A 25,001-nucleotide genomic window follows, 5' to 3' on the forward strand; every position below is an offset into this window, starting at 1 on the left:
CTCCCTCTCCCTCTCCCTCTCCTTCTTCTGCTTCCCCTGCTAGTGGGAACTCACTCTCTGTCAAATAAATAAATAAAATCATAAAAGAAAAAATCCCTAAGAAAATTCTATAGTGAGGAGTAATTGAATTTTAGATAACATGTGCATCAGAAATGAATAAGGAGGGGCAGCCCCAGTGGTGCAGGGGTTTAGTGTTGCCTGCAGCCCGGGGGGTGTGATCCTGGAGAGGGGTCTAGTCCCACATAGAGCTCCCAGCATGGAGCCTACTTCTCTCTCTGCCTGTGTCTCTGCCTCTCTCTCTCTCTCTCTTTCTCTGAATAAATAAATAAAATAATCTTTTTTTTTTTTTAAAAGAAATTACTAAGGGAAAGACCCAGAGAGATAGGTCTCTCAAGTTTTGTTCATCAGTCCCCTTCCCATCTCAGGAATCTCTGAGCGGGGCCTCTTCATTGTGAAGCGGCAACATGAGACAGATGAGTAGTCCTGAGCCTCTGGAACTCTCCCATCAGATGCCACTCACTATGTCCTACGAGTAGAATCTTACCAAATGGAGCATTACATGACCCTGAAAACCTGACATTCTGCGCCTTTCCTACACAGAAGGCTCGTGCATTAAATATGCTAAAAAGACCATGTGCAGAAAACTATTCCTTGAGTGTTTCAGAGAAAGACCAGTAGAAAATATTGTTAACCATTTTAAAAATGAATAACTTAGGAAGAAGACAGGTCTCAGATCACTGTAGGGGCTGACATTAATCACTAATAATGACTGGCTGCTGCTTTCATAGAGAAAAGAGATTGTCTTATATGTCATTTTTCCTTATCTTTTGCATCAATAGAGGTAGGAAGAAAAGCAGCTAAAGCCTTAGAGGATAATGTTCTACCTTGAATGCCAGGCCTTCCCTGGATTAACCAATGGTAATTGGTTAATGGTAACGGTAATGGTAATCATTTCACATTGAGTAAGGGAAACCACTCATGTTGGAACGACAGCTCTTACTTTTCAATGTTTCTATTTTATTTATTTATTTATTTATTTATTTATTTATTTATTTATTTATTTATTTATTTATTTGGGTAGGCTCCACACAGGGTGGAGCCCAATTTGGGACTTGAACTCACACACTGATATCAAGACCTGAGCTGAGATCAAGAGTCAGATGCTCAACTGACTGAGCCACCCAGGTGCCCAGATTGTTCAATCATTTACTTTATCTACTGAACACTTGTTAGGCTCACAATTTTGAGCTGCACAGAGGGAATTCACTGATTGTGTCTCTCCGTAGAAACTTCTAATATAGAAACAAGTGACTTTAGTTGTTCATTAAGTCTGTGTATTTCTATTAAGCTTCTGAATCTGCTCATCTGTCTGATGCTCAGAATGCAGCAGGTGAGGCCCAGGCTATTATGTCAGGGAGAAACAGCCTTCCTGCCTATACTCAGTCATGGTGTTTCATTTTCATTTTAAGTAACAACAAGAAAATGGATTTAAATAAGTTCATTTCACACAGTGATTCACTGGACATACTCTGACCTGCTCCTTCTGTGTCATGTTCTACGTCACCTTGAGGATCATACAAAGGGAAGTGAAAGAAAGGCCCAGGGGCTGGACTGGTTTTCTCTACCATTTTCAGGACATCAGTTTTTTGCTTCTCATTTCAGCTTTCCTAGAAGGCAACACATGCCAGTTGTGGGTGGGCAGACAAACAAAAAAGTTTAATAACATTGAGTCTGAATGTCACAAAAGTGAAAGAAGAGGCCTTTCTGCTGACAAAATGACAAAATGTGAGTTAGCAAAATTCAATGCACCCCCACCCCCCCAGGAGTGGCAGCTCTGGAAGGGGGGAGAAGGAAGGGGGTGCTGAGTTACCCCAAGGTAGGAGAAGGGGGACTGAGGATGGTGGGGGGAGTAAGGCTCCAACAAGACCAACCCCTAGGTCCAGGGGCGGCCCCCAGCTTTGCCAGACCAGCCAACTGAGTTTTCTTTCACTTATTCCACATGTGATCAGCTCTGAGGAGAGATGAGTCTCACCAAGAACTCATGACAGCCTGGCCCCCAGAACCCCAGCAGCTCACCCTCTGCAAGGAGAGCACATACTCCCCTTGCTGGGCGCTCTGCCTAGGTGATCAATGCACTCAGGCCATGGAAAGATTGCTTTGGGAAATCCTTTTTTTTTTTACATTTGTCATTTTATTTCAACTGTCCTTATTGATGGACATTTTGTTTCCAGTGTTTGTTCTTTTTTTTAATTTATTTTTTATTAGTGTTCAATTTGCCAACATATAGAATAACACACCCAGTGCTCATCCCATCAAGTGCTCCCCTCCGTGCCTGTCACCCAGTCACCCCCACCCCCTGCCCACCTCCCTTTCTACCACCCCTTATTCGTTTCCCAGAGTTAGGAGTCTCTTATGTTCTGTCTCCCTTTCTGGTATTTCCCACTCATTTTTTCTGCTTTCCCCTTTATTCCCTTTCACTATTTTTTATATTCCTGCTTTGGGAAATCTAACCTGAGGACAAAGGGAACTGGAGGAGGTGAAAGATTGTGCCCTTCTTCCGCATAAGAATAATGACGGTGATGCTGTTGAATGGTAACACCCAAGTTGATTACATGCTAACTATTCTGATCTTTGAAATCATTCACTCCATCTTCCCAATGACCCTGTTTGGGTCACACTCATTTATACAGCTGCTTACGGAGAAATAGCAACCAGGAGGGGTGAATTACTCCGAAGGTGCCAGAGATCCAAGGTCAAAGATTAAGGAGATTTGAGATAATGGCTTGTCTGGAAGCACCTGTTAATAGAACTGAAAGCTAGAAAAGGACATAGATAAAATAACCAGGAGAGTCCCTCACATGAAATCTGGAAGGCAGGGAAGGTGATTGGATCTGGATTCTAGATTCCACCTCAGGTGTTAAAGAGTTGTTGCTCCCATTTTGTATGGTGACACAGGGTGTGGGATGAGTTAACTGAATGACTGACTTTCAGTTCTAAGGAAAGTTGCAAAATCCCTTGTATATACTCCTAAGGCAGTAGATTTAGAAACAGAATTGAAACAGAAGGTTGCAGCTGGCCCTGGAGTAACTCTCTTCCCTTCCATTACCCTGCAGACTGCTGTCATGTCATTGTCACCCGTTGCTGGGGACACTGCTCTTGGCCACATGTGCGTAGGAGAACTCTGTGCTCTCAGAGTCCACATGAACTTTCTCAGTCTCGGGAAGGACATGGAGAGACAGTCGACTCAGTGCTGCCCGTTCCTATCGTTCCACCTGCTGAGGACATGTCGCTGAGCCAGTGGACACCTCCACAGCTTTCCTGTTCCAGGTTCTTAAGTTGTTGCTAACCCTCAACGCTTTCATGTTTCCAGACATGCAGCTGCGCTGTTTTGAGCTAAAGAGCGTCATGTGCCCTGTGGGAGCAGAACATAGCAGCGCCCTAACACAGCGCAGATGAGCCCCTGGATTCCTTGGGTGTAGATGTGTGGGCTGGGTTCCGTCTATGACGTAAGTTCTGTGCAAGACTGGAGGCCAGGGGACCTTGAGCTCCGCAGCACATGAAGCAGCAGGCAGGGAGGGTGGAGGGAGGCCTAGGGCACCCTGGCTCCTGAAGCTGGCTCATCTTGGCTTTTCCAGCCGGTGCTGCACAGTGACCTCTCCCAATCCATGTGTGGGCGCCCAGGGGCTGAGCCTTGCCTTCCCCACCATCCCTGGCAGGTGGACCAGAAGCGCTGGGGATAAAAGCTGCTGGAGGTCTCAGTCCTCTTGCCCTTGCCTCTGTCCCTTTGGCTCTGTTCCCCAACCCTCTCCGGTATTTAAGAATCAATAACTCTGGGATTGAAATTGAATGTGGCTATCATGTGAGATTTTCCGGACAAGACTTACTCTGTCTTAGAGTAAGGACACAGGTTTTTGCCAGCATTAGAATCTCTGGTTGTCAACAAGTAGCCTTTTTGTAGCCGGAAGGGACATCCTCAGGAAGAGGTCCCTTTTCTGCCTAGATCCCAAGGCCCGCTTCCAGCCTTAGTCACATGTGGCCACCTGGGTCAGTCTTCTCTAGAGACCTCCATTAACTGGCCCTTCAACCTGACCCTGCTTTCTGTTTCTTTTTAGCTACAGCTACTGTTACATCACATTGGTTGGACATCAAAACAAAGCCTCTGTTGCAGGTGTTTCTGCAAAACCTAGAGATTTCATTTGATTTTTTCTTTCTACTTGTGACAAGCTGTTTTTTAGAGAAACTTCTCAGCTGAGAACACAACTGAACAGAAAGCCATTGTGTGAGCAGGCTAGGAGGTCAAGAGGGTGAATGCCCAGGGTGCTGTGGGGACTTCTGCCTCGGAGAGGAAGGAAACTGTTAGTACAGGGAAATGTGTTCTGGAATGTGGAGGGGAGGGCAGGGGCAGGTGCCAGAAGGGTAAAGAATAACGTGTTCTTCTGCACTTCCACCTAGATATGTATTCTTGACCCTCAGATATTCGTAAAGCCACCATGTCATCACTGAATATAAATAAGATCCTTCTTAGAAATGAAGAATGAGGGAATCCCTGGGTAACTCAGCAGTTTAGCGCCTGCCTTCACGCCCAGGGCATGATCCTGGACTCCCAGGATTGAGTCCCACATCGGGCTCCCTACATGGAGCCTGCTTCTCCCTCTGCCTGTGTCTGCCGCCTCTCTCTCTGTGTCTCTCATGAATAATTAAATAAAATCTAAAAAAAAAAGGAAAGAAAAGAAGAATGAATTGGTCAGCCTTCTTTAGAATTCCTGACAGAATTCTGGTTTTTGAGCCTGCCTCCTTTAGAGGTCAGATGGTGAAGGGTAGGATGCAGTTCTCAAGAATTTTTTACAAAGAGACAAAATTATCATATAGAAGCCCCTGAAGAAGAATAAAACAATATGTACCATATTTTAAATCATTACTCTATGGAAGATGCAATGATAGATGCCTTTAAAGTCTCTGAGTTCAGTTAATATTCATAATATTCTTTTATAAGTGTTAAATTGTTTTTAATTCTGAATGATACAGGGCTTGCTCTCATTCTATGCATTTCCATTATTATGTTGTGTTTTCAGCTGATTTCGATAATTTTTTTAAAATTTAAATTAAGAAAGAAAGAGAATACTTGACTCTGCTTCCACTCTCATTATTGACTGATGTCTGTCAGTCTTTATGGCCATCAGAATTTGGCATTTGGGGATCCACCCAAAATTGTGATGTTCATAAAATTAGGAAACATCACAATCTAGTAACATAGAAGAATTCTTATCCTACCAAACTCTAGAAAAAAGAAATGTAGTATCATGGGTTGTGGTTAACCAGGGTCATAATGATAAGGTAAGTAACCTAATTAATAAAGCCAATAATTCCAGGATCATTAAAGTGGTAAGAGATAGTGTGATGAGTTATCATGAGGAATGATGAGTTATCTTTTTCTACCTAGTGAATTCTTCAAGATAAACAGCTTGCTGATTCACAAGCTGATCATAATGACCAAGACAGGATAACCATTGTAAGTCATTAAGTCATGATTCTAAATAAATACAATATTAAACAAATTGAGAGGATTTACTAGAACGTCAATTCCATGAATTCACTCAGAAAAGACATATGACATAAAGGGTCAGAGTAGTCACAGAAAATCTAACCCCATCATTACCAAATCCCACACTATATTCTTCACTTCAAAGGCACTAACTTCTCTTATTTATGCTCCCATCTACTCCAGTGTGATTTCTGCTTACTCATCCATAAAACCCACTCTCAGCAAGGTCAGCAGTGGCTTCAGTTATTCTGAAGTAGTGGGCAGATTCAACCTACAACTTCCATGAATCCACTGTGTTCTTCTAAGCACATTTATTTTCTTAAGTACACTCCTCACCATCCTGTCTTGTTATCCATGTACTCTATGGCCATGATTCCACTGTCTCCTTGTGGCTCTTTTCCCCCCTCCCTTTGATGGTTGATCCTTAGAACTACATTCATGTCTTCTTCTCACACTACACTGTCTTCCCACATGGCCACCTCTGTTTCTGGCTTTTCCGTGCTAGATACAGACCTCAGCCATGGCGTTTCTTGCCTAATACTAGCTCACCTCTCCCCTGACACTGGGCGTTTGTGCTTCCATGTTTACCGGTCACCTCAGGAGGGGTCCACAGCTCTTATGTGTACTTCCTGAGATTCTCCATTCTAGAATCAGGTGAGAGAATTCACTTTTCTCCCCTTTTCAATATAATATTAACGATGAGATTATTTTTAGGTTTCTATCCCTACAAAACCAAAGATATAGACATCAGGAACTGTATGTGTCATGTCCTATATTCTAAAGGACATGGACAATTTTTCTTAGAGGACTTCTGATGTTAATGGAATATGGTGGGTCAGTGCATTCTTCTGGCCAATTTTCAATCAAGATGCACAATTAGATTTTGTGGTAGTCTTCAAAATACTTCCCATAGGAAAAGCCCAATAAAGAAAAAAAAAACAATAAATTGACTTAAATATAAAGAAGAATTTTATTTTATTGGCCACCTTGTAAAGATGCACATAATATTACATGAAAATATAAAAATAAAAATTTACATGAATAAATATTTAAATAGAAAAATAGACATCTGCAAGCAACTAGTGCTTTTAGAGTTGATATATCACTTAATTTTTCTGAAAACACATGACAAATTGATTTTGTTCATGTCACCATTACAGCAGAAATGAGAGCAGAACAGGGCAAGTGTGGTATTATTTGTCAGAAGGAATCATTTCCGTGGGGACCCGGGCGGGTCTCGTTTCCTCCTCCTGATTCTTTCTTGCAAGATTGTCGAGGAGAAGAAGGATCTCCCGATTTCTGCTCGGACCATCTCCCAGGCACACGGGCTGTGGTTCCTGTCTTGCAGGTAGAGGGAGATCCTTTGGAAGTAGGTCCTCAGGGTGGAGTCCTCATGCATGAGGGGGGTCTCGGCCAGCCCCGCCTCCTGCAGGGGACAGGCCTCCAGGTCATCCAGCTGCTCAGAGAGCCCCGAGCACAGTTCCTCCAGGAGAGTCATGTTCCAAGGAGCAGAGGACGTGTCCGGGCAGAAGAGGTGGAAGACCTTCTGGGTCATCACGTGGACCACAGAGAGGGCCTGCGCCTCCTGGAGCCGCTGGCCATCAAACAGCTCCTTGGGGAAGGCAAAGTCATTGGTGTAGTGGTCACAAGAGCCGGCGGAGAGTCTCCTCATCTGTCCCAGGAGCGTCAGGACCCTCCAGTTGCGCAGGCTGTGGGTGTCGGGCAGGTGGCAAGCCAGACAGCACAGGGAGTGGCAGCTGAGCAGCACCAGGGCCACCGAGAAGGAGCAGGGCAGGGCCATCGGGGATCCTGCAGGGGCTGTGGGCCTGGCTGCGCTGGGCAAGTGTGGGAACCGCGGCTTCAGCTTCTCTGAGCATCTTCCCTCGTGTGTGGGGCTTAAGTAGGCAACAGACGCGTTTTCCATTTCTGAATGTCTCCCTCACTTTCTACTTCTCTTTTTGCTTTCCCTTATGCACTTTCTCCATGGGTTTAGAGTACTGTTCCCTTCCATTTATATTTTTTTTTCATGCCTCTTGCTTCCAGAGTGTTTTTGGGTGGTTTTTAAAAATTTATTTTTTTAAAAGTTTTCATTTATTTATTCAGGAGAGACACACAGAAACAGAGACACAGACATAGGCAGAGGGAGAAGAAGGCTCCGTGTAGGGAGCCCAAATGGGACTCGAACCCAGGACCTGGGATCTTGCCCTGAGCCAAAGATAGATGCTCAACCACTGAGCTACTCAGGCAACCCTTTCTGGATGTTTTTAGTGAACATTCCTAGAATACTTAATAGCATGGATACATAGTACATATAATTATGTGTTGTATTTATACCTGTGGTTTATATGTAAAAAAGAAAGTGTAAAGTTTACCTAATACAGGTTTGAGGATGACTAAAGATTTTTATCTAAAAGTTAAATTTTACAGCTATTGATGTTTAAGTACGTAAACTAAATTTGGTGAGTGACTTCTCATTTCTTTACTCATACAAATTGAAATAGATAAGGTGCATATGCAAATTAACAATTTCTAAAAAGACATAATAATGATTTCAGTGTATTTAAACATTTAAAATTATTCCCAATTGCTAAAAGCTAGTGAAAAATTAAAGAATTAACATTCCTTAGGATAATTGAAGTGTATTGTTGCCTCATATTACAAAATAATTTTTAACTTTTATTAATTGTATTAATTTTAATAATTTAAACTGTTCAATTCTATATACTACACCTGCTGCTAGATACTCTTTTATGTAATGTCAGAATATTTTTTCTGTTTAGCATTATATAATTACTGATATGTTGAATAAGTTTAATAGAATTAAATCATAAAATATCATCTATTTGTTTTTAATTGCCAAAGCCAGCATGACATCAAGGCTCAGACAAGTATCATCTATAAGACAGCCAATGGCAGCTCAAAAGTAAGCAAAGATCACCTCTCTAGGAAGATTTTGAGGTCTAAGAAATAATGGAAAGAAATTCTTGCAAGCCTAAAGTATTCCTGCTATTCCTAGGCTTGTCACACTGATCTTGCAGGCAATTTGTGTCTTCCAAATATTCAATGTCAATGCTTGTGTGGTACCCAAGAAAACCCAATTAGAGACATTAAATACTAAGGAAGAAGGTTTCGTTAGGCCTCTCCAGGGTCAAGCTTTGGAATGCCACAGATCATTGCAATATTTCAGATTAGTTCACCACCCTAACAATTAATTGTTACATGCTTGGAAGCAATTGTGAAAATTATTCCACCTGCGGGGGGGAAGGTTGATAATGGGAGAGACTATGCATATACAGAACCAGGGAACATGTGAAAATCTTGATATTCTTTAAATTTTGTTTTGAAGGTAACTGCTCTTTAAGAAAAGTATGTTTTGGGCAGCCCTGGTACCTCAGTGTTTAACGCCACCTTCAGCCCAGGGCCTGATCCTGGAGACCCAGGATCGAGTCCCACATCAGGCTTCCCTGCATGGAGCCTGCTTCTCCCTCTGCTTGTGTCTCTGCCTCTCTCTCTCTCTCGCTATGTCTCTCATGCATAAATAAAAGTCTTTTAAAAAAAAGAAAAGTATGTTTTTAAAAAAAATGTATAAAACTAAGGAATTGGCTTTTTACCAATTGGAGTCTGTTCTTTCCAGAAATTAGCCTTTTTTGCTCTGGAGGAAAATCTCCTGCCAGGAAACAGGCTTCTGTAGAGCACAAGTCAAGTCTCCAGACTTGGTCATTGTCTTTGTCCATCTAGGCCAGATAGATGGCTCTCTTCCTTCATAAATATTTTAACAGGTCACAGAGTAAAAGGATCCTGCTTTCTAGTTCCTTTTTTTCTACTGTATTGTTACATTACTTCAGCACGGACATTCCCTCATGTCCAAAAATTGTCACTAGGAGAAAAATAAGAGAACAAGGCCTCTTCTAAGAGAGTCTCCAAAAACCTAGAACTTTTGCACAACTCTTGGTTTCCGTTAGTGGCTTTTGTACTTGGAAGTAAAATTGCCAGCAAGAAACCACAAGGGTAAAGGAAGCAGCTGCATGAATGGCCAGGACAGGTTAATGAGGAGTGAGTGAGGAGGGCAGAGCTCACTGGGGGTGTCTACACTGGGGGGTAGGGGGGAGGAAACACTGTGATATGGTAGTGAAAGGATGGGATCTGGGAAAGCAGGGAGGATGGGAGAAATGAGCTAGGTATCAGAATATAGAGTGTATGTATATCATATACTATATATGTATACCTCTTATATTATTCTGTATGTAATTGATGAGGCATTGGTTCCCGATTCTGATTTTTAGACTATCATCATTTTGCAGTCAGTAACAGAGAAGACTAGAAGAAGTTCACTATTCTCTTCTAGATCTTTATGAATAAATAATAAAATAGCCACCAGCTCTTAAGGTTTCATTCAGTGGAAAATACTCTGCTATGTGCTGCTAAGTGTTCTAGATTATTTAATACTCACAACTTAAGGAACATTACCAGCCTCCTTTACATTTGAGAAACTGAGGTCCAAAGAGGTTAAGTGAATTATTCAGGGTCAAACATCTAGATTTCTTAGCAAAGTCTAGATGCAGTACCATCCTATATCACATGTCATATATATTTCTTTCAATTCTTACTTTGAAATTCTCTCATATTTTAATCCCAAATTTACATACTTTCTTGCTATCTTTTTTGAGGATACTTTTGCTTTTTATGGATTTTCACCTAATTTTGGCATTTAGATATTGGAAAAGAGAAAGTTTCTGACTCACTTTCATTTTTTCATCTTATGAAGAAGTGTCCTTGGCCATTATATTCGTTGCAAATTCATTATTTATTAATGTCTAAGAGTTTATCATTTTTTTTTCTGAAGTCATTGGCCTACCTAAAGATGGAAACTCAATTTAGTTAGGAAGAAAGGAATCAATGGACAACTCTGGGCATATCAATCTCTATGTAGAAAAATTTAGCTGCATGTCATAACAACAGAAAATGCAGTGTAAGAAAGAGGAAAATAAGGTAACTGAGTTGGTAAAACACATGCCCAAAATGGTTATCAGTGACAGGTTTACAATAAAGGATGTATCGGATGTTCAAATGGTGGGAATAACTGTCCAGAAATAATTCCACAATGATTACCTGCCAGCCCAGGCAGAGATCAGTGTCAGCTCTCATGTCATATGATAGATGAAAATCAAATCTTAATGGAATACAGATTTGATGTAAGTTTGGATTTTAAAAAGGAAAGTAGTGCAGTTTTAGTCACACTATGAAGAAGGCTTGAACATATGCTCCTGGCAGAAACGGGAAAACTGTCCATTATGCTGAGACAAAGAACAACATCTCCTTGAGTTTGATAATTAAGGTGACTTTATTCCTCAAGGTACAGTGAAAGAAAAAAAGGGAAGACACAAATAAAAATGATAGGAACTTTTAGAGATGGAAAATATTGAAAATATTACAAGTGAGGAACACCTGGGTGGCTTGAGTATCTGCCTTGGCTCAGGGCATGGTTCCGGAGTCCTGGGATCCAGTCCAGCATCAGGCTCCCTGCAGGGAGCCTGCTTCTCCCTCTGACTATGTCTCTGCCTCTCTCATGAATAAATAAATAAATAAATAAATAAATAAATAAATAAATAAATAAATAAAATCTTAAAAAAAAAACAAGAACAAATATTACAAGTCACATGAAAATTCAAGTAAAGATGTAAAGATCAGGAACCTTAAATGCACAACAGTAGAAGAATGTGTCCAAAAGGAACATGGCATGAAACAAGGGTCTCAGATTCTTCAAGTGCCAGAAGAGTGAGAAGGATCAACAGAACTACCTGAAGAAATGATTGCTGATAATTTTTGAAATTAGATTAAAACAACCAACCTATGCATCAAAGACGCTCAACATACCCCCAAGCAGCATAAACACACACACACACACACACACACAGAGCCACAGCAAGGACATCATTGTAATATTACTGAGAAAAAGTGATATGGAAAAAACTTGAAACAGTTACATATCAAAAGCAGGTTACATACGAAGAAAGAGAGGCAAGAATATTTTTGGATATCTCAACAGAAATTATGCAAAGTAGATGTCAATTCAATGACATGTTTAAAGGCTGAAGGAGGGGGAAAAAAACCTTGTTAACCTGGAATTTTATTTTCAGCAAAGAAATCCTTCAAATTAAAGGTGAAAGAAAGGCTTCCTCAGGGAAACAGAAGCCAAGAGAATTCGTCATGATCAGACCAGTACTATGTGAGTTGTTAAAGGACATTCTTGTAGTAAGGGAGAAAATAATACCAGATGGAAAATTTGAAATATATAAAACAATAAAAAATATTGAACCATTTAATACAAAATAATACAAATGTATCCAGCAGTTTAAAACACATGTGGCAGTAATAAGAAAGGCACAGCAGCCTAACACAGCCAAGGATGGAATGGTGACAAACGAAGCGTTCTAGTTTAAGAGTCTGACAATAGTATGTGGAGAGCCACATAAATGGTCAAGTGTGGTAATTGGAAATAATATGTGGTAAAGTGTATAAAGGAAACTAAACTTAAACAAGAAATAGCTAACAAGCCAATAATGGAGATATAATGGAATCATTTAAAAACTGTTGACTAATCAAGGAAAAGATAGGAAATTAAGAAAGACAGGAACAAAGAGCCATAGGAACAAATAATAGCAAGAAGGAAAACATATACCTAACAGTATACATAGACAAGTGTATATTGTCTACATTTTCCCATTAAAAAGCAGAAATTGCCATACTGGAAAAAAGTTAACCAACAAAAAAAATTTCCTGCTATCTGTAAGAAACTCATTTATTTGTTTATTTATTTTTTAAAAGTTTTTATTTATTTATTTGAGAGAGAGTAAGAAAGCACAAGTTAGGGGAAAGGCAGAGGGAGAGGGAAAAGCTGACTCCCCTCTGACCAGGGAGCTGGAATCAGTGCTCTATCCTAGGACTCTGAGATCACAACCTGAGCCTACGGCCGATGCTTAACCCATTGAGCCACCCAGGTGCCCCAAGAAACTCATTTTAAACTCACATAATTGCTTAAAATTAAAAGATGGAAAAATTATACCGTGGACACACTACTTGTTAGAAATTTAACATGATTTTATTAACATTAAACCTTTTGGACTTGAGAAAAATAAATATTGCTAAACATTTAGAGGGAACTGTAATTTCTATGAAACTATTTCTTCATCATAAAGATATAACAATTCTAAATTTGAGTACGTCCAATAACAGAGATTTAAAATATATGCTAACAAACTGAAAGGAGAAACACACAAATCCACATCAACACTTCCACTCAGTAGGTGATCTCTTGAATGAATAGAATCAAAATCAGTAATGATATGAAGTAATAGAAAACAGTAGAAACCAGCTTACTGTAGCTTTGTTTGGGAAACACTTCAAATAAAACACCTAAGGCATGTATTTTTTCAGATTTCTTCAGGACAGTCATAGACTATATTCTGAGTCATAAAAAATTCCTATAGAATTAAAAGGATTGAGGTGATAAAGTTCTTTACTTGCAGTAGAAAAAAAAAATAGAAAACAATACCTACCAGAGAGATACCTGAACAATCTCCAAATATTTGGAAATTAAATAACCACATTTAAATAACTCATGGGGTACAGAAGAAATTCCAAGGGCAGTTGAAGTAAATGAAAATGAAAACACAACATATTAGGGATGCCTGGCTGGCTCAGTCGGTAGAACATACAACTCTTGATCTCAGAGTTGCAAGTTCAAGCCCCGACATTGGGTGTGGAGCCTACTTTAAAAATAAATTTAAAAAAAATTTTAAAAACCTACAACATTTCACAATTTGTGAGATGTAGCTAGGCAGGATTAAAATATAATTTATGGCTTTAGATGCTCAGGCTACAGCAGAAGGAAAGTCCAAAGCCAGCATTCTTCACTTCAACTGTAACAAACTAGAAATAAAAGAAGCAATTACTGGGATCCCTGGGTGGCGCAGCGGTTTGGCGCCTGCCTTTGGCCCAGGGCGCGATCCTGAAGACCTGGGATCGAATCCCACGTCGGGCTCCCGGTGCATGGAGCCTGCTTCTCCCTCTGCCTGTGTCTCTGCCTCTCTCTCTCTCTCACTGTGTGCCTATCATAAATAAATAAAAATTTAAAAAAAATGTTTAAAATATTATAAAAAAAAGAAGCAATTACAAAATAAATAAAAAGAAACAATAAGGAGAATAGTGAAAATCAAGGAAATAGAAAAACTATAAAGAAAACCAAAGAAACCAAGAACTTCTTTAAAAATTTTTTTCAGTAAATTTATGGAACCACAGAAATGCTGATCTGTAAATAAAAAGAGAAGACAACTTACCCACATTCTTATTCTTCCACTGTCCACACAGCCTATTTTTCTACCTAATTGGATCTTACCAAATGATCAATAGCACCTGTTTCCAGATCCATTGGGACAGGGTGGCCCTGTCCTTTTCTAAGAGCCCCTCAAGTTTAAACCCGTTGCTTATCAGTACTTTCTGAATATCATTCTCCTCTTGCTTCCCACTTGTGCTGGCTACACCATCTCTGTGCCTTTTGCAGGCTGTTTTCTTTTAACCTTGAAAGTTGAACATTTTCATAAGCTTTAGGTTATCTCCTCATTTTACAATCTACTTGTAAGTGACGTGTTTATCATCACACTCTGATTTGCAAATATGCAACAAACAATTCTAGATTAATATCCCCAAAATGCACTCCATTTGGAGATTCTAGATCCAAGGAAGGATGCATCTAATGGCAGACTGTCTGTGTTTAGAGGTTTCACTTGCTTTAAAGAGTTCATCTGCTTTGTGTTCCCTCTTGACATCCCTCATTCAAGCTTCTAGTGAAAGAATCTCTGGTGCTCTCTCTACCTCTCATTGTAACATGAAATACAATTGAAATTTCTTAAGCATGATTATTGTGGTGTGTTTCTTCCTCTTCAGAATGGAAAGCTCAAAGAGAGTAGGCTTTGTGATTGCTTTCTTCACTTCTCTGTGCTCAGAGTAACCACATAATCTGGCATAGAAATATGTTGTTTTAAAATAACAAATGAAAAAAAATGATAAATAAAGGAGTGCTTTAAGTTTTTCATCCATTCTTCAATATGGGTTGCAAATTCAGGCTATCTCTTTTTTAAAAAATAAACAAATTGAAAAAATCTCCTGGAGAGGACTTCCATAAAGAAAAAAATTTAACACAAATAAGATAAACAAATTTTGTTACATCCAAATACATCATAAAGGTACATATGATATTATATGAACAAATACATTTTTTTATTTTTTTAAAGGGCATCTTGCTGAACAAATGTATTTTAAATACTGTACAAAGCAGATTAAAACCGATGAATAAATGAGTGAGAATATGAATACATTAAAGCCCTCTGTTTATTAATGATACTCATTTTATTTTATTTTTTAAAAGATTTTATTTATTTATTCATGAGAGACAGACAGAGAGAGAGAGGGAGAGAGAGAGGCAGAGACACAGGCAGAGGGAGACGCAGGCTCCATGCAGGAGCCTGATGTGGGACTTGATCCCGGGACTCCAGGATCATGCCCTGGGCCGAAGGCAGGCGCTAAACTGCTGAGCCACCCAGGGATCCCCAATGATACTCATTTTAAATTCCTGATCTGACAATCCCCAAATCTCTCCCATATCTTAGTCTAGTTGTGGTGCATGTTGTGTCTCTTCAGGCTGAGTCTTTTGCTTTTTAGCATGCCTTGTAAACTTTGTTAAAAGCTGAACATGACATACTGGGTACAACTGGGAACTGATATAAATTGGCCTTGGGCTGAGTTTTACATTTATCTTGCTAGGACTCAGGGTGTCTTTGCTCTTTGCTGTGAGTGTGTGTGTTAAAGGCTAAAATTTCTTTTTGTGTCCATGCTTTTACCTCCCCGTTGTCTTTGAGTTTCCCTACAGCCTTCTTCTTACATAAAGGCTGAAACGTACAGTTCTTTCTCTTGGAAATCTTGTTATTATACAGGAACTCTATTAGGTGGTAGTAGGGATGGGGGATGGGAAGTGTTCTCTAATCCTATGATTGTGGCTCTGACTTTTAGTGAGCCTGTGTCCCTAAGCTCTGACCTTCACAAAAGCTTCCCAGTTTGTTTGGTTTTTTTTACCACCCTGCTAGGGGAGACAGGAAAGTTAGAGGGACTTGCAGTTCTGCATTTCCCATCCCGAGTGGAAGAGGAAAGAGGGCTGAACTTGGATTAACTTTCCCCCAGGTGGACGAGGCTCTGGGAATATAGTTTCCCTGGAAGGCAGGCCTTTGTGGAGGGGAATGGGAGTATTCCCATTGACTTCTTTTTTCCTTCCCTCTTTTTTTTTTTTTATAAATTTTTATTTATTTATGATAGTCACACACAGATAGAGAGAGAGAGGCAGAGACACAGGCAGATGGAGAAGCAGGCTCCATGCACTGGGAGCCCGACGTGGGATTCGATCCCGGGTCTCCAGGATCGCGCCCTGGGCCAAAGGCAGGCGCCAAACCGCTGCGCCACCCAGGGATCCCGACTTCTTTTTTCCTTACACTGCTGGAAACACCAGAATCTTTCTCTGATCTTTACAGTGAGAACATGGGGGAGGCACCCAAAGGCAAAACTCACAAAATGTGTGTGGACCCCACAGATAGGATATCTTGCTGCTTTTCAATCTCATAGTGATGCTGCCCATCACTATGGAACTTCCAGTAATTCTTCAATTTTAGCTTCAGTGTTCCTACTAGTACTAGCCTGAGCTGTGGTTTCCCAGGACTCTGAGATCATGACCTGAGCCTAAGGCAGACTCTTAACTCATTGAGCCACCCAGGCAAACCCAAGGAATCAATCTTAAATACTTTTCTCATGCCCTACTCTTGTAATGTGACCACTTCTGTTCCTAGGCTATTAGTTAATGGAGTTGCTTATAAATCACAGACACAAATATCCATTTTCCGAAGAATATTTACACTTGGGTGTACAGGTGTCAATTGTAGGAGATATCTAATGCTTCTGTTATTGTTTCCTGACTTAACTTATGGCACCTTGTGCTCAGAGAACTCCATTTCCCCTTCTTCTCATTATACTTCTTAAGGTAAAGGATACTACTTCAATATGACTATTGTTTTGAGGTTGGTTTCCCTAAACACTCAATGCTACAAACAGGATTGTTATGTCCACCTTTATCTTGACAGCAACACACAAACTGGCTTAGAGAAAGTCTCTTCTTAACGTGTACAATGAATAACGTAATAATGAGTAAGTGCATTATATTCTACATTTTCTCAATGAGTTAAATCGGATTATTTGTTTTAAAAAAATAAACACGAGATTTATCTATACAGAGTATTTACTGAAATAATAAATTGAAAAATATAAAGAAAATACTTTTTCTCTAACCATAAAATGAAAGTATAATAATATTCTTAAAGGTGAAAATAATCTTATAAAAGTCGAATAAGTTGTTATATACACCGGTAAATAGATCTGCAAGGTTATCTAAAATCAACTACAGCTTCTAGAGTTGACATGTAACTAAAATCTACTGACATTTGAAAAATTGATTCAATCAAGTCATCATTATACCAGACATAATGTTTTGAAATGCCAGAGCAAAAACGAGAGGGATATTATGAGTAAGGGAGATTCAATTCCTTAGGGAGGTGGGCAGGGGACCCATGTAAATGAGCTCAGAATCTTGGAAGCCTTATCACAAAGATTGGTGGCTGAATGTTCAATTTCAGGGACACTACACAAATACAGACCAAGGATATCACAAAACTCTATCTCAAATCAATTTCCTTATGCAGCTAAATAATCATAGAATATATCTTGATTTTGGGAGAATGAAAGAGAGAGAGAAAGAGAGAGACAGAGAGAGAGAAAGCAATATATAGAGCATGAGTAGGGGAGGAGAGGGAGTAGGAGACATGCAACTGAGGACCCTGGGGATAGAGATCCAGCCAAAGACAGACGCCTCATGGAAAGGCCACCCAGGCGACTCAGGAAAAAAGAATCCTCTAGAGTCTCTGCCCTTGTGGGGAGCCTGATGTGGGGATCCATCCAATCATCCTGAGATGAGGATCTCCGCTGAAACCAAGATCTGGCTGTTTACCCGACCTTACCTTACCGGTCCCCTGGTTGTAACGGGGACGTGCCCTCCTGTCAAAAATACTCCGTAATCAGGAGCAAAAGAAGACAACAAGGCCTCTCGGAGGAGAGTTTCCAAAAAGGAGGGAGCCTCCACAGACTCTGGGCTTCAGTGAGTGGCTTGCCCTTAGAAGTCACATGGCCACACAGGATCCACAAGGGAATCCATCTGGAGACCACTTCTCCTTTGGGACTCTGTTCCCTTGGCAGCACTTCCATTGCTAGGCTTCAAGGGAACGGACCGGCTTGTAACTGGCAGACCCCAATAGGCATTTTCTTAAGGATATTGGCACTGGGACATCCACCAGTCTAATAGGGAAGGTATTATCTAGTGCTGCTTGATTATATTTCCGGATATGCCTGCTTCCTTTTCTGCCTACAGAGTTCCTATGTCCCTTCTTCTTGTTGTTGTACCGTGTGCTATGACTGCCATCACTTCACTCTGCTGGTTGTTTGTAGGTTTGTTTTTTCTCGACAGAACTCAGAGATACAGGGTAGGAGATGGGATCGGTCGTGTGCACCCTCAGCCTGACAGGCACATACGCACTGGCATCGAGGAGGACTATGGGTTGACTTCTCATGAGAGTAACAGAATCCTGAGGAGAAGAGTCATACGATCCACTCTTTCATCAGATTCTCTTCCGATTCCATCCGTCTCGAAAGAAACCACAAATGCAAGAATGCTTGCAGAGAATGGTTAATGAACAAAAGAATAAAAAACTTAATAAATAGAAAGCATCCCCACTCCCCCTGAATCACAGAGTGACGGTACACCTACTAGTATACAAAGAGAACCCAGTTGAGCCATAAATACAAATAAATAAATAAATAAATAAATAAATAAATAAATAAATAAAGAAGTAAGTAAATAAATAAATAAACGAATGAGTAGGAAGTAGAGAGATGGGCAAGGTTATGTGAAAGTAAGCGGTGTTTGTCGACTTGACTTGATGGTGCTGCCCCGTCCTGAACACGTTGGACACCCGATTGCCTTCGTGTCACCGTGACGGCAGGCGTGAGCTTCTCTGAGGCGGCAGGACACGTGCAAGTGTGCTCTGATCAGTCAGGGAATGTCATTTCCGTGCGGACCCGGGCGGGTCTCATTTCCTCCTCCTGATTCTTTCTTGCAAGATTGTCGAGGAGAAGAAGGATCTCCCGATTTCTGCTCGGACCATCTCCCAGGCACACGGGCTGTGGTTCCTGTCTTGCAGGTAGAGGGAGATCCTTTGGAAGTAGGTCCTCAGGGTGGAGTCCTCATGCATGAGGGGGGTCTCGGCCAGCCCCGCCTCCTGCAGGGGACAGGCCTCCAGGTCATCCAGCTGCTCAGAGAGCCCCGAGCACAGTTCCTCCAGGAGAGTCATGTTCCAAGGAGCAGAGGACGTGTCCGGGCAGAAGAGGTGGAAGACCTTCTGGGTCATCACGTGGACCACAGAGAGGGCCTGCGCCTCCTGGAGCCGCTGGCCATCAAACAGCTCCTTGGGGAAGGCAAAGTCATTGGTGTAGTGGTCACAAGAGCCGGCGGAGAGTCTCCTCATCTGTCCCAGGAGCGTCAGGACCCTCCAGTTGCGCAGGCCGTGGGTGTCGGGCAGGTGGCAAGCCAGACAGCACAGGGAGTGGCAGCTGAGCAGCACCAGGGCCACCGAGAAGGAGCAGGGCAGGGCCATCGGGGATCCTGCAGGGGCTGTGGGCCTGGCTGCGCTGGGCAAGTGTGGGAACCGCGGCTTCAGCTTCTCTGAGCATCTTCCCTCGTGTGTGGGGCTTAAGTAGGCATCAGACGCGTTTTCCATTTCTGAACGTCTCCCTCACTTTCTACTTCTCTTTTTGCTTTCCTTTATGATGCACTTTCGACTGGCTCTAGAGCACTGTTTCCCAACTACATGGGCGTGCTTGTCATGACTGCCCTTGCCTCCAGAGTCTTCTGGATTGGCTTTTCACGCATCATCCAGAAAAGTTCGGAACCCGGATGCGCTGTCTCTAGAGTACAGTGTATGTCCCATGCTCCTATCTGAACTTTGGACATACACAACCCCGTGTCGCTTCACCCTTCTCATGTGAAGGCGACGCAGGGTTAAGGATGTCTAACGCTGGTAAACATGAAGGCCAATTGTTAGGCTTCCGACGTGGAATGGGATGGCCAACGTTGAAGAGGGACCTATCGAGTACTGATAGGTACATGATTTCTGATACGGAAAGCACATATGCAGGTGAACCATGTCTACAAAGACAAGAGAATGAACGCAGAGTCTCTCCCAATTTAGAACGATGCCGAACTGCTGATCGGAATCGAAGAGTTGAATTACTTCCTTGACATGTGTTTCTGCAGTAAGGCCATTTCATGTTGCCTCGGCTGACAAAGTGATCTCTTGCCTCACCTGCGACTCCGTACTCATCAAGGTGTTTTCAAAACTCCTTTTTTTCTGTTTCGCACTGCGTCCAGTTACTGATGCGTTGACTGACTTTCGTAAAGTCAAACGATCATGCAGAATCTCTTTGTTCTGAAATGCTGAAAGCCCACATCACCTCCAGGCTCACACAGAAGCCACATCCACAAAGCGCCAAAGGCAGCTCCCGAGTCAGCCAAGGCCACCTCTCCCAGTGACTTTGAGATCCAGGAACGGATGGAGAGAAAGTCCTCTGCTCACAGGGGCCTGTCATTCCTAGGTGTGTCGCCCTCCTCGGCACACATTTCAGGGCTCTTCCACTAATTCAACGGCCATGCTTCTTGTGTGGTACTCAAGAAAGCCCAAGGAGAGACAACAAACAGGAAGCAAGAAGCTTTGGCTGGGGCCCTCCCAGACTGAGCTTTGGAGAGCCTACAGACCACTGGACTATCTAAGACTAGTTCACAGAGCTCAGAATCTTGGAAGCCTTGTCACAGGGATTCCCTCAGGTGGCTGAAGGTTCATTTCCAGGGACACTATGCAGATACAGACCATGGAGGTGGGAGAAGTCTCTCTACTTCGTATTTTTTTTCTGCGCAGCTAACTACTCGTAAAAGATATCTTGATTTTTAGAGAAAGAGAGAGAGAGAGAGAGAGAGAGAGAGTGAAAGCAATATAGAGAGCAGCGTGAGCAGGGGAGGAGAGGGAGTAGCAGACACCTACCTGAGAAGGAGCCCGATGACAGGCTCCATCCAAGGACCCTGGGACTGGCGATCCAGCCAAAGACAGATGCCTCATGGAACGAGCCACCCACGTGCCCCAGGGACAAGGAATCCTCTGCAGTCTCTGCGCTTGTGGGGAGCCTGGTGTGGGGTTCCATGCAACCGCCCTGAGATGAGGATCTCAGCTGAAACCAAGATCTGGCTGTTTAGCCGACCTTGCCAACCACATTGCCTACCTCGCTGCTCTTTGGAACACTGTATTTTCCAGAGGGGGAGAGAGACAGCGAGAGCGAGAGCGAGAGAGAGCGAGAGAGAGCGAGAGAGAAAAGCTGAGGAAATTGGCTTTTTACACTCTCTGAATCCGTTCCTCCTAGAAAACCTGTTTTTACCTCGGGAGATGAATCACACAGCAGGGGCAACCTGATGCACACAACACAAGCCAGGTGTCCAGGCCTGGTCACTATCTCAGTGCATTGCTGGCTGTAGGGGGCAGTCTTCTGCTGTAGAGCATCGGACAGACCACCGAGTCCAATCCTCCCGCTTTGTCTTTGCTTGTTCCTACAGCCACTGTCCCCTGCTTGTAACGGGGACGTGCCCTCCGGTCCATAATGGTCTGTCATCAGGAGCAAAAGAAGACAACAAGGCCTCTCGGAGGAGAGTTTCCAAAAAGGAGGGAGCCCCCACAGACTCTGGGCTTCAGTGAGTGGCTTGCCCGTAGAAGTCACATGGCCACACAGGATCCACAAGGGAATCCATCTGGAGACCACTTCTCCTTTGGGACTCTGTTCCCTTGGCAGCGCTTCCATTGCTAGGCTTCAAGGGAACGGACCGGCTTGTAACTGGCAGACCCCACTAGGCATTTTCTTAAGGATATTGGCACTGGGACATCCACCAGTCTAATAGGGAAGGTATTATCTAGTGCTGCTTGATTATATTTCCGGATATGCCTACTTCCTTTTCTGCCTACAGAGTTCCTATGTCCCTTCTTCTTGTTGTTGTACCGTGTGCTATGACTGCCATCACTTCAATCTGCTGGTTGTTTGGAGGTTTGTTTTTTCTCGACAGAACTCAGAGATACAGGGTAGGAGATGGGATCGTCGTGTGCACCCTCAGCCTGACAGGCACATACGCACTGGCATCGAGGAGGACTATGGGTTGACTTCTCATGAGAGTAACAGAATCCTGAGGAGAAGAGTCATACGATCCACTCTTTCATCAGATTCTCTTCTGATTCCCTCCGTCTCGAAAGAAACCACAAATGCAAGAATGCTTGCAGAGAACGGTTTAATGAACAAAAGAATAAAAAACTTAATAAATAGAAAGCATCCCCACTCCCCCTGAATCACAGAGTGACGGTACACCTACTAGTATACAAAGAGAACCCAGTTGAGCCATAAATACAAATAAATAAATAAATAAATAAATAAATAAATAAATAAATAAATAAACGAATGAGTAGGAAGTAGAGAGATGGGCAAGGTTATGTGAAAGTAAGCGGTGTTTGTCGACTTGACTTGATGGTGCTGCCCCGTCCTGAACACGTTGGACACCCGATTGCCTTCGTGTCACCGTGACGGCAGGCGTGAGCTTCTCTGAGGCGGCAGGACACGTGCAAGTGTGCTCTGATCAGTCAGGGAATGTCATTTCCGTGCGGACCCGGGCGGGTCTCATTTCCTCCTCCTGATTCTTTCTTGCAAGATTGTCGAGGAGAAGAAGGATCTCCCGATTTCTGCTCGGACCATCTCCCAGGCACACGGGCTGTGGTTCCTGTCTTGCAGGTAGAGGGAGATCCTTTGGAAGTAGGTCCTCAAGGTGGAGTCCTCATGCATGAGGGGGGTCTCGGCCAGCCCCGCCTCCTGCAGGGGACAGGCCTCCAGGTCATCCAGCTGCTCAGAGAGCCCCGAGCACAGTTCCTCCAGGAGAGTCATGTTCCAAGGAGCAGAGGACGTGTCCGGGCAGAAGAGGTGGAAGACCTTCTGGGTCATCACGTGGACCACAGAGAGGGCCTGCGCCTCCTGGAGCCGCTGGCCATCAAACAGCTCCTTGGGGAAGGCAAAGTCATTGGTGTAGTGGTCACAAGAGCCGGCGGAGAGTCTCCTCATCTGTCCCAGGAGCGTCAGGACCCTCCAGTTGCGCAGGCCGTGGGTGTCGGGCAGGTGGCAAGCCAGACAGCACAGGGAGTGGCAGCTGAGCAGCACCAGGGCCACCGAGAAGGAGCAGGGCAGGGCCATCGGGGATCCTGCAGGGGCTGTGGGCCTGGCTGCGCTGGGCAAGTGTGGGAACCGCGGCTTCAGCTTCTCTGAGCATCTTCCCTCGTGTGTGGGGCTTAAGTAGGCATCAGACGCGTTTTCCATTTCTGAACGTCTCCCTCACTTTCTACTTCTCTTTTTGCTTTCCTTTATGATGCACTTTCGACTGGCTCTAGAGCACTGTTTCCCAACTACATGGGCGTGCTTGTCATGACTGCCCTTGCCTCCAGAGTCTTCTGGATTGGCTTTTCACGCATCATCCAGAAAAGTTCGGAACCCGGATGCGCTGTCTCTAGAGTACAGTGTATGTCCCATGCTCCTATCTGAACTTTGGACATACACAACCCCGTGTCGCTTCACCCTTCTCATGTGAAGGCGACGCAGGGTTAAGGATGTCTAACGCTGGTAAACATGAAGGCCAATTGTTAGGCTTCCGACGTGGAATGGGATGGCCAACGTTGAAGAGGGACCTATCGAGTACTGATAGGTACATGATTTCTGATACGGAAAGCACATATGCAGGTGAACCATGTCTACAAAGACAAGAGAATGAACGCAGAGTCTCTCCCAATTTAGAACGATGCCGAACTGCTGATCGGAATCGAAGAGTTGAATTACTTCCTTGACATGTGTTTCTGCAGTAAGGCCATTTCATGTTGCCTCGGCTGACAAAGTGATCTCTTGCCTCACCTGCGACTCCGTACTCATCAAGGTGTTTTCAAAACTCCTTTTTTTCTGTTTCGCACTGCGTCCAGTTACTGATGCGTTGACTGACTTTCGTAAAGTCAAACGATCATGCAGAATCTCTTTGTTCTGAAATGCTGAAAGCCCACATCACCTCCAGGCTCACACAGAAGCCACATCCACAAAGCGCCAAAGGCAGCTCTCGAGTCAGCCAAGGCCACCTCTCCCAGTGACTTTGAGATCCAGGAACGGATGGAGAGAAAGTCCTCTGCTCACAGGGGCCTGTCATTCCTAGGTGTGTCGCCCTCCTCGGCACACATTTCAGGGCTCTTCCACTAATTCAACGGCCATGCTTCTTGTGTGGTACTCAAGAAAGCCCAAGGAGAGACAACAAACAGGAAGCAAGAAGCTTTGGCTGGGGCCCTCCCAGACTGAGCTTTGGAGAGCCTACAGACCACTGGACTATCTAAGACTAGTTCACAGAGCTCAGAATCTTGGAAGCCTTGTCACAGGGATTCCCTCAGGTGGCTGAAGGTTCATTTCCAGGGACACTATGCAGATACAGACCATGGAGGTGGGAGAAGTCTCTCTACTTCGTATTTTTTTTCTGCGCAGCTAACTACTCGTAAAAGATATCTTGATTTTTAGAGAAAGAGAGAAAGAGAGAGAGAGAGAGAGAGAGAGAGAAAGCAATATAGAGAGCAGCGTGAGCAGGGGAGGAGAGGGAGTAGCAGACACCTACCTGAGAAGGAGCCCGATGACAGGCTCCATCCAAGGACCCTGGGACTGGCGATCCAGCCAAAGACAGATGCCTCATGGAACGAGCCACCCACGTGCCCCAGGGACAAGGAATCCTCTGCAGTCTCTGCGCTTGTGGGGAGCCTGGTGTGGGGTTCCATGCAACCGCCCTGAGATGAGGATCTCAGCTGAAACCAAGATCTGGCTGTTTAGCCGACCTTGCCAACCACATTGCCTACCTCGCTGCTCTTTGGAACACTGTATTTTCCAGAGGGGGAGAGAGACAGCGAGAGCGAGAGCGAGAGAGAGCGAGAGAGAAAAGCTGAGGAAATTGGCTTTTTACACTCTCTGAATCCGTTCCTCCTAGAAAACCTGTTTTTACCTCGGGAGATGAATCACACAGCAGGGGCAAGCTGATGCACACAACACAAGCCAGGTGTCCAGGCCTGGTCACTATCTCAGTGCATTGCTGGCTGTAGGGGGCAGTCTTCTGCTGTAGAGCATCGGACAGACCACCGAGTCCAATCCTCCTGCTTTGTCTTTGCTTGTT

The 25,001-nt window shown here is 43.4% G+C and overlaps 3 protein-coding genes and 1 long non-coding RNA gene across 4 annotated transcripts in view; 1 reads left to right on the plus strand and 3 right to left on the minus strand.

The window, feature by feature from the left end:
• LOC144322277 (uncharacterized) overlaps nt 1-25,001 on the plus strand; it is a 192,224-nt gene that overhangs the window by 17,216 nt on the left and 150,007 nt on the right. Inside the window, exon 2 of the long non-coding RNA XR_013387870.1 lies at nt 8,405-8,465. This is a non-coding gene — a long non-coding RNA (uncharacterized LOC144322277). The remainder of the gene's footprint in view (nt 1-8,404; nt 8,466-25,001) is intronic.
• LOC144322791 (interferon alpha-1/2-like) lies at nt 6,753-7,343 on the minus strand. Its single transcript, XM_077913147.1, has one exon. The coding sequence runs from the start codon at nt 7,341-7,343 to the stop codon at nt 6,753-6,755; it is 591 nt and encodes a 196-aa protein (XP_077769273.1).
• On the minus strand, nt 18,778-19,341 carry LOC144321674 (interferon alpha-1/2). Its single transcript, XM_077910952.1, has one exon. The coding sequence runs from the start codon at nt 19,339-19,341 to the stop codon at nt 18,778-18,780; it is 564 nt and encodes a 187-aa protein (XP_077767078.1).
• Nucleotides 22,448-23,011, minus strand: LOC144321675 (interferon alpha-1/2). The gene has a single exon (XM_077910953.1). It carries the CDS (start codon nt 23,009-23,011, stop codon nt 22,448-22,450), a length of 564 nt encoding a protein of 187 aa, XP_077767079.1.

This window comes from Canis aureus, chromosome 10, assembly GCF_053574225.1.
Source record: "Canis aureus isolate CA01 chromosome 10, VMU_Caureus_v.1.0, whole genome shotgun sequence".
NCBI classification, from domain to species: Eukaryota; Metazoa; Chordata; class Mammalia; order Carnivora; family Canidae; genus Canis; species Canis aureus.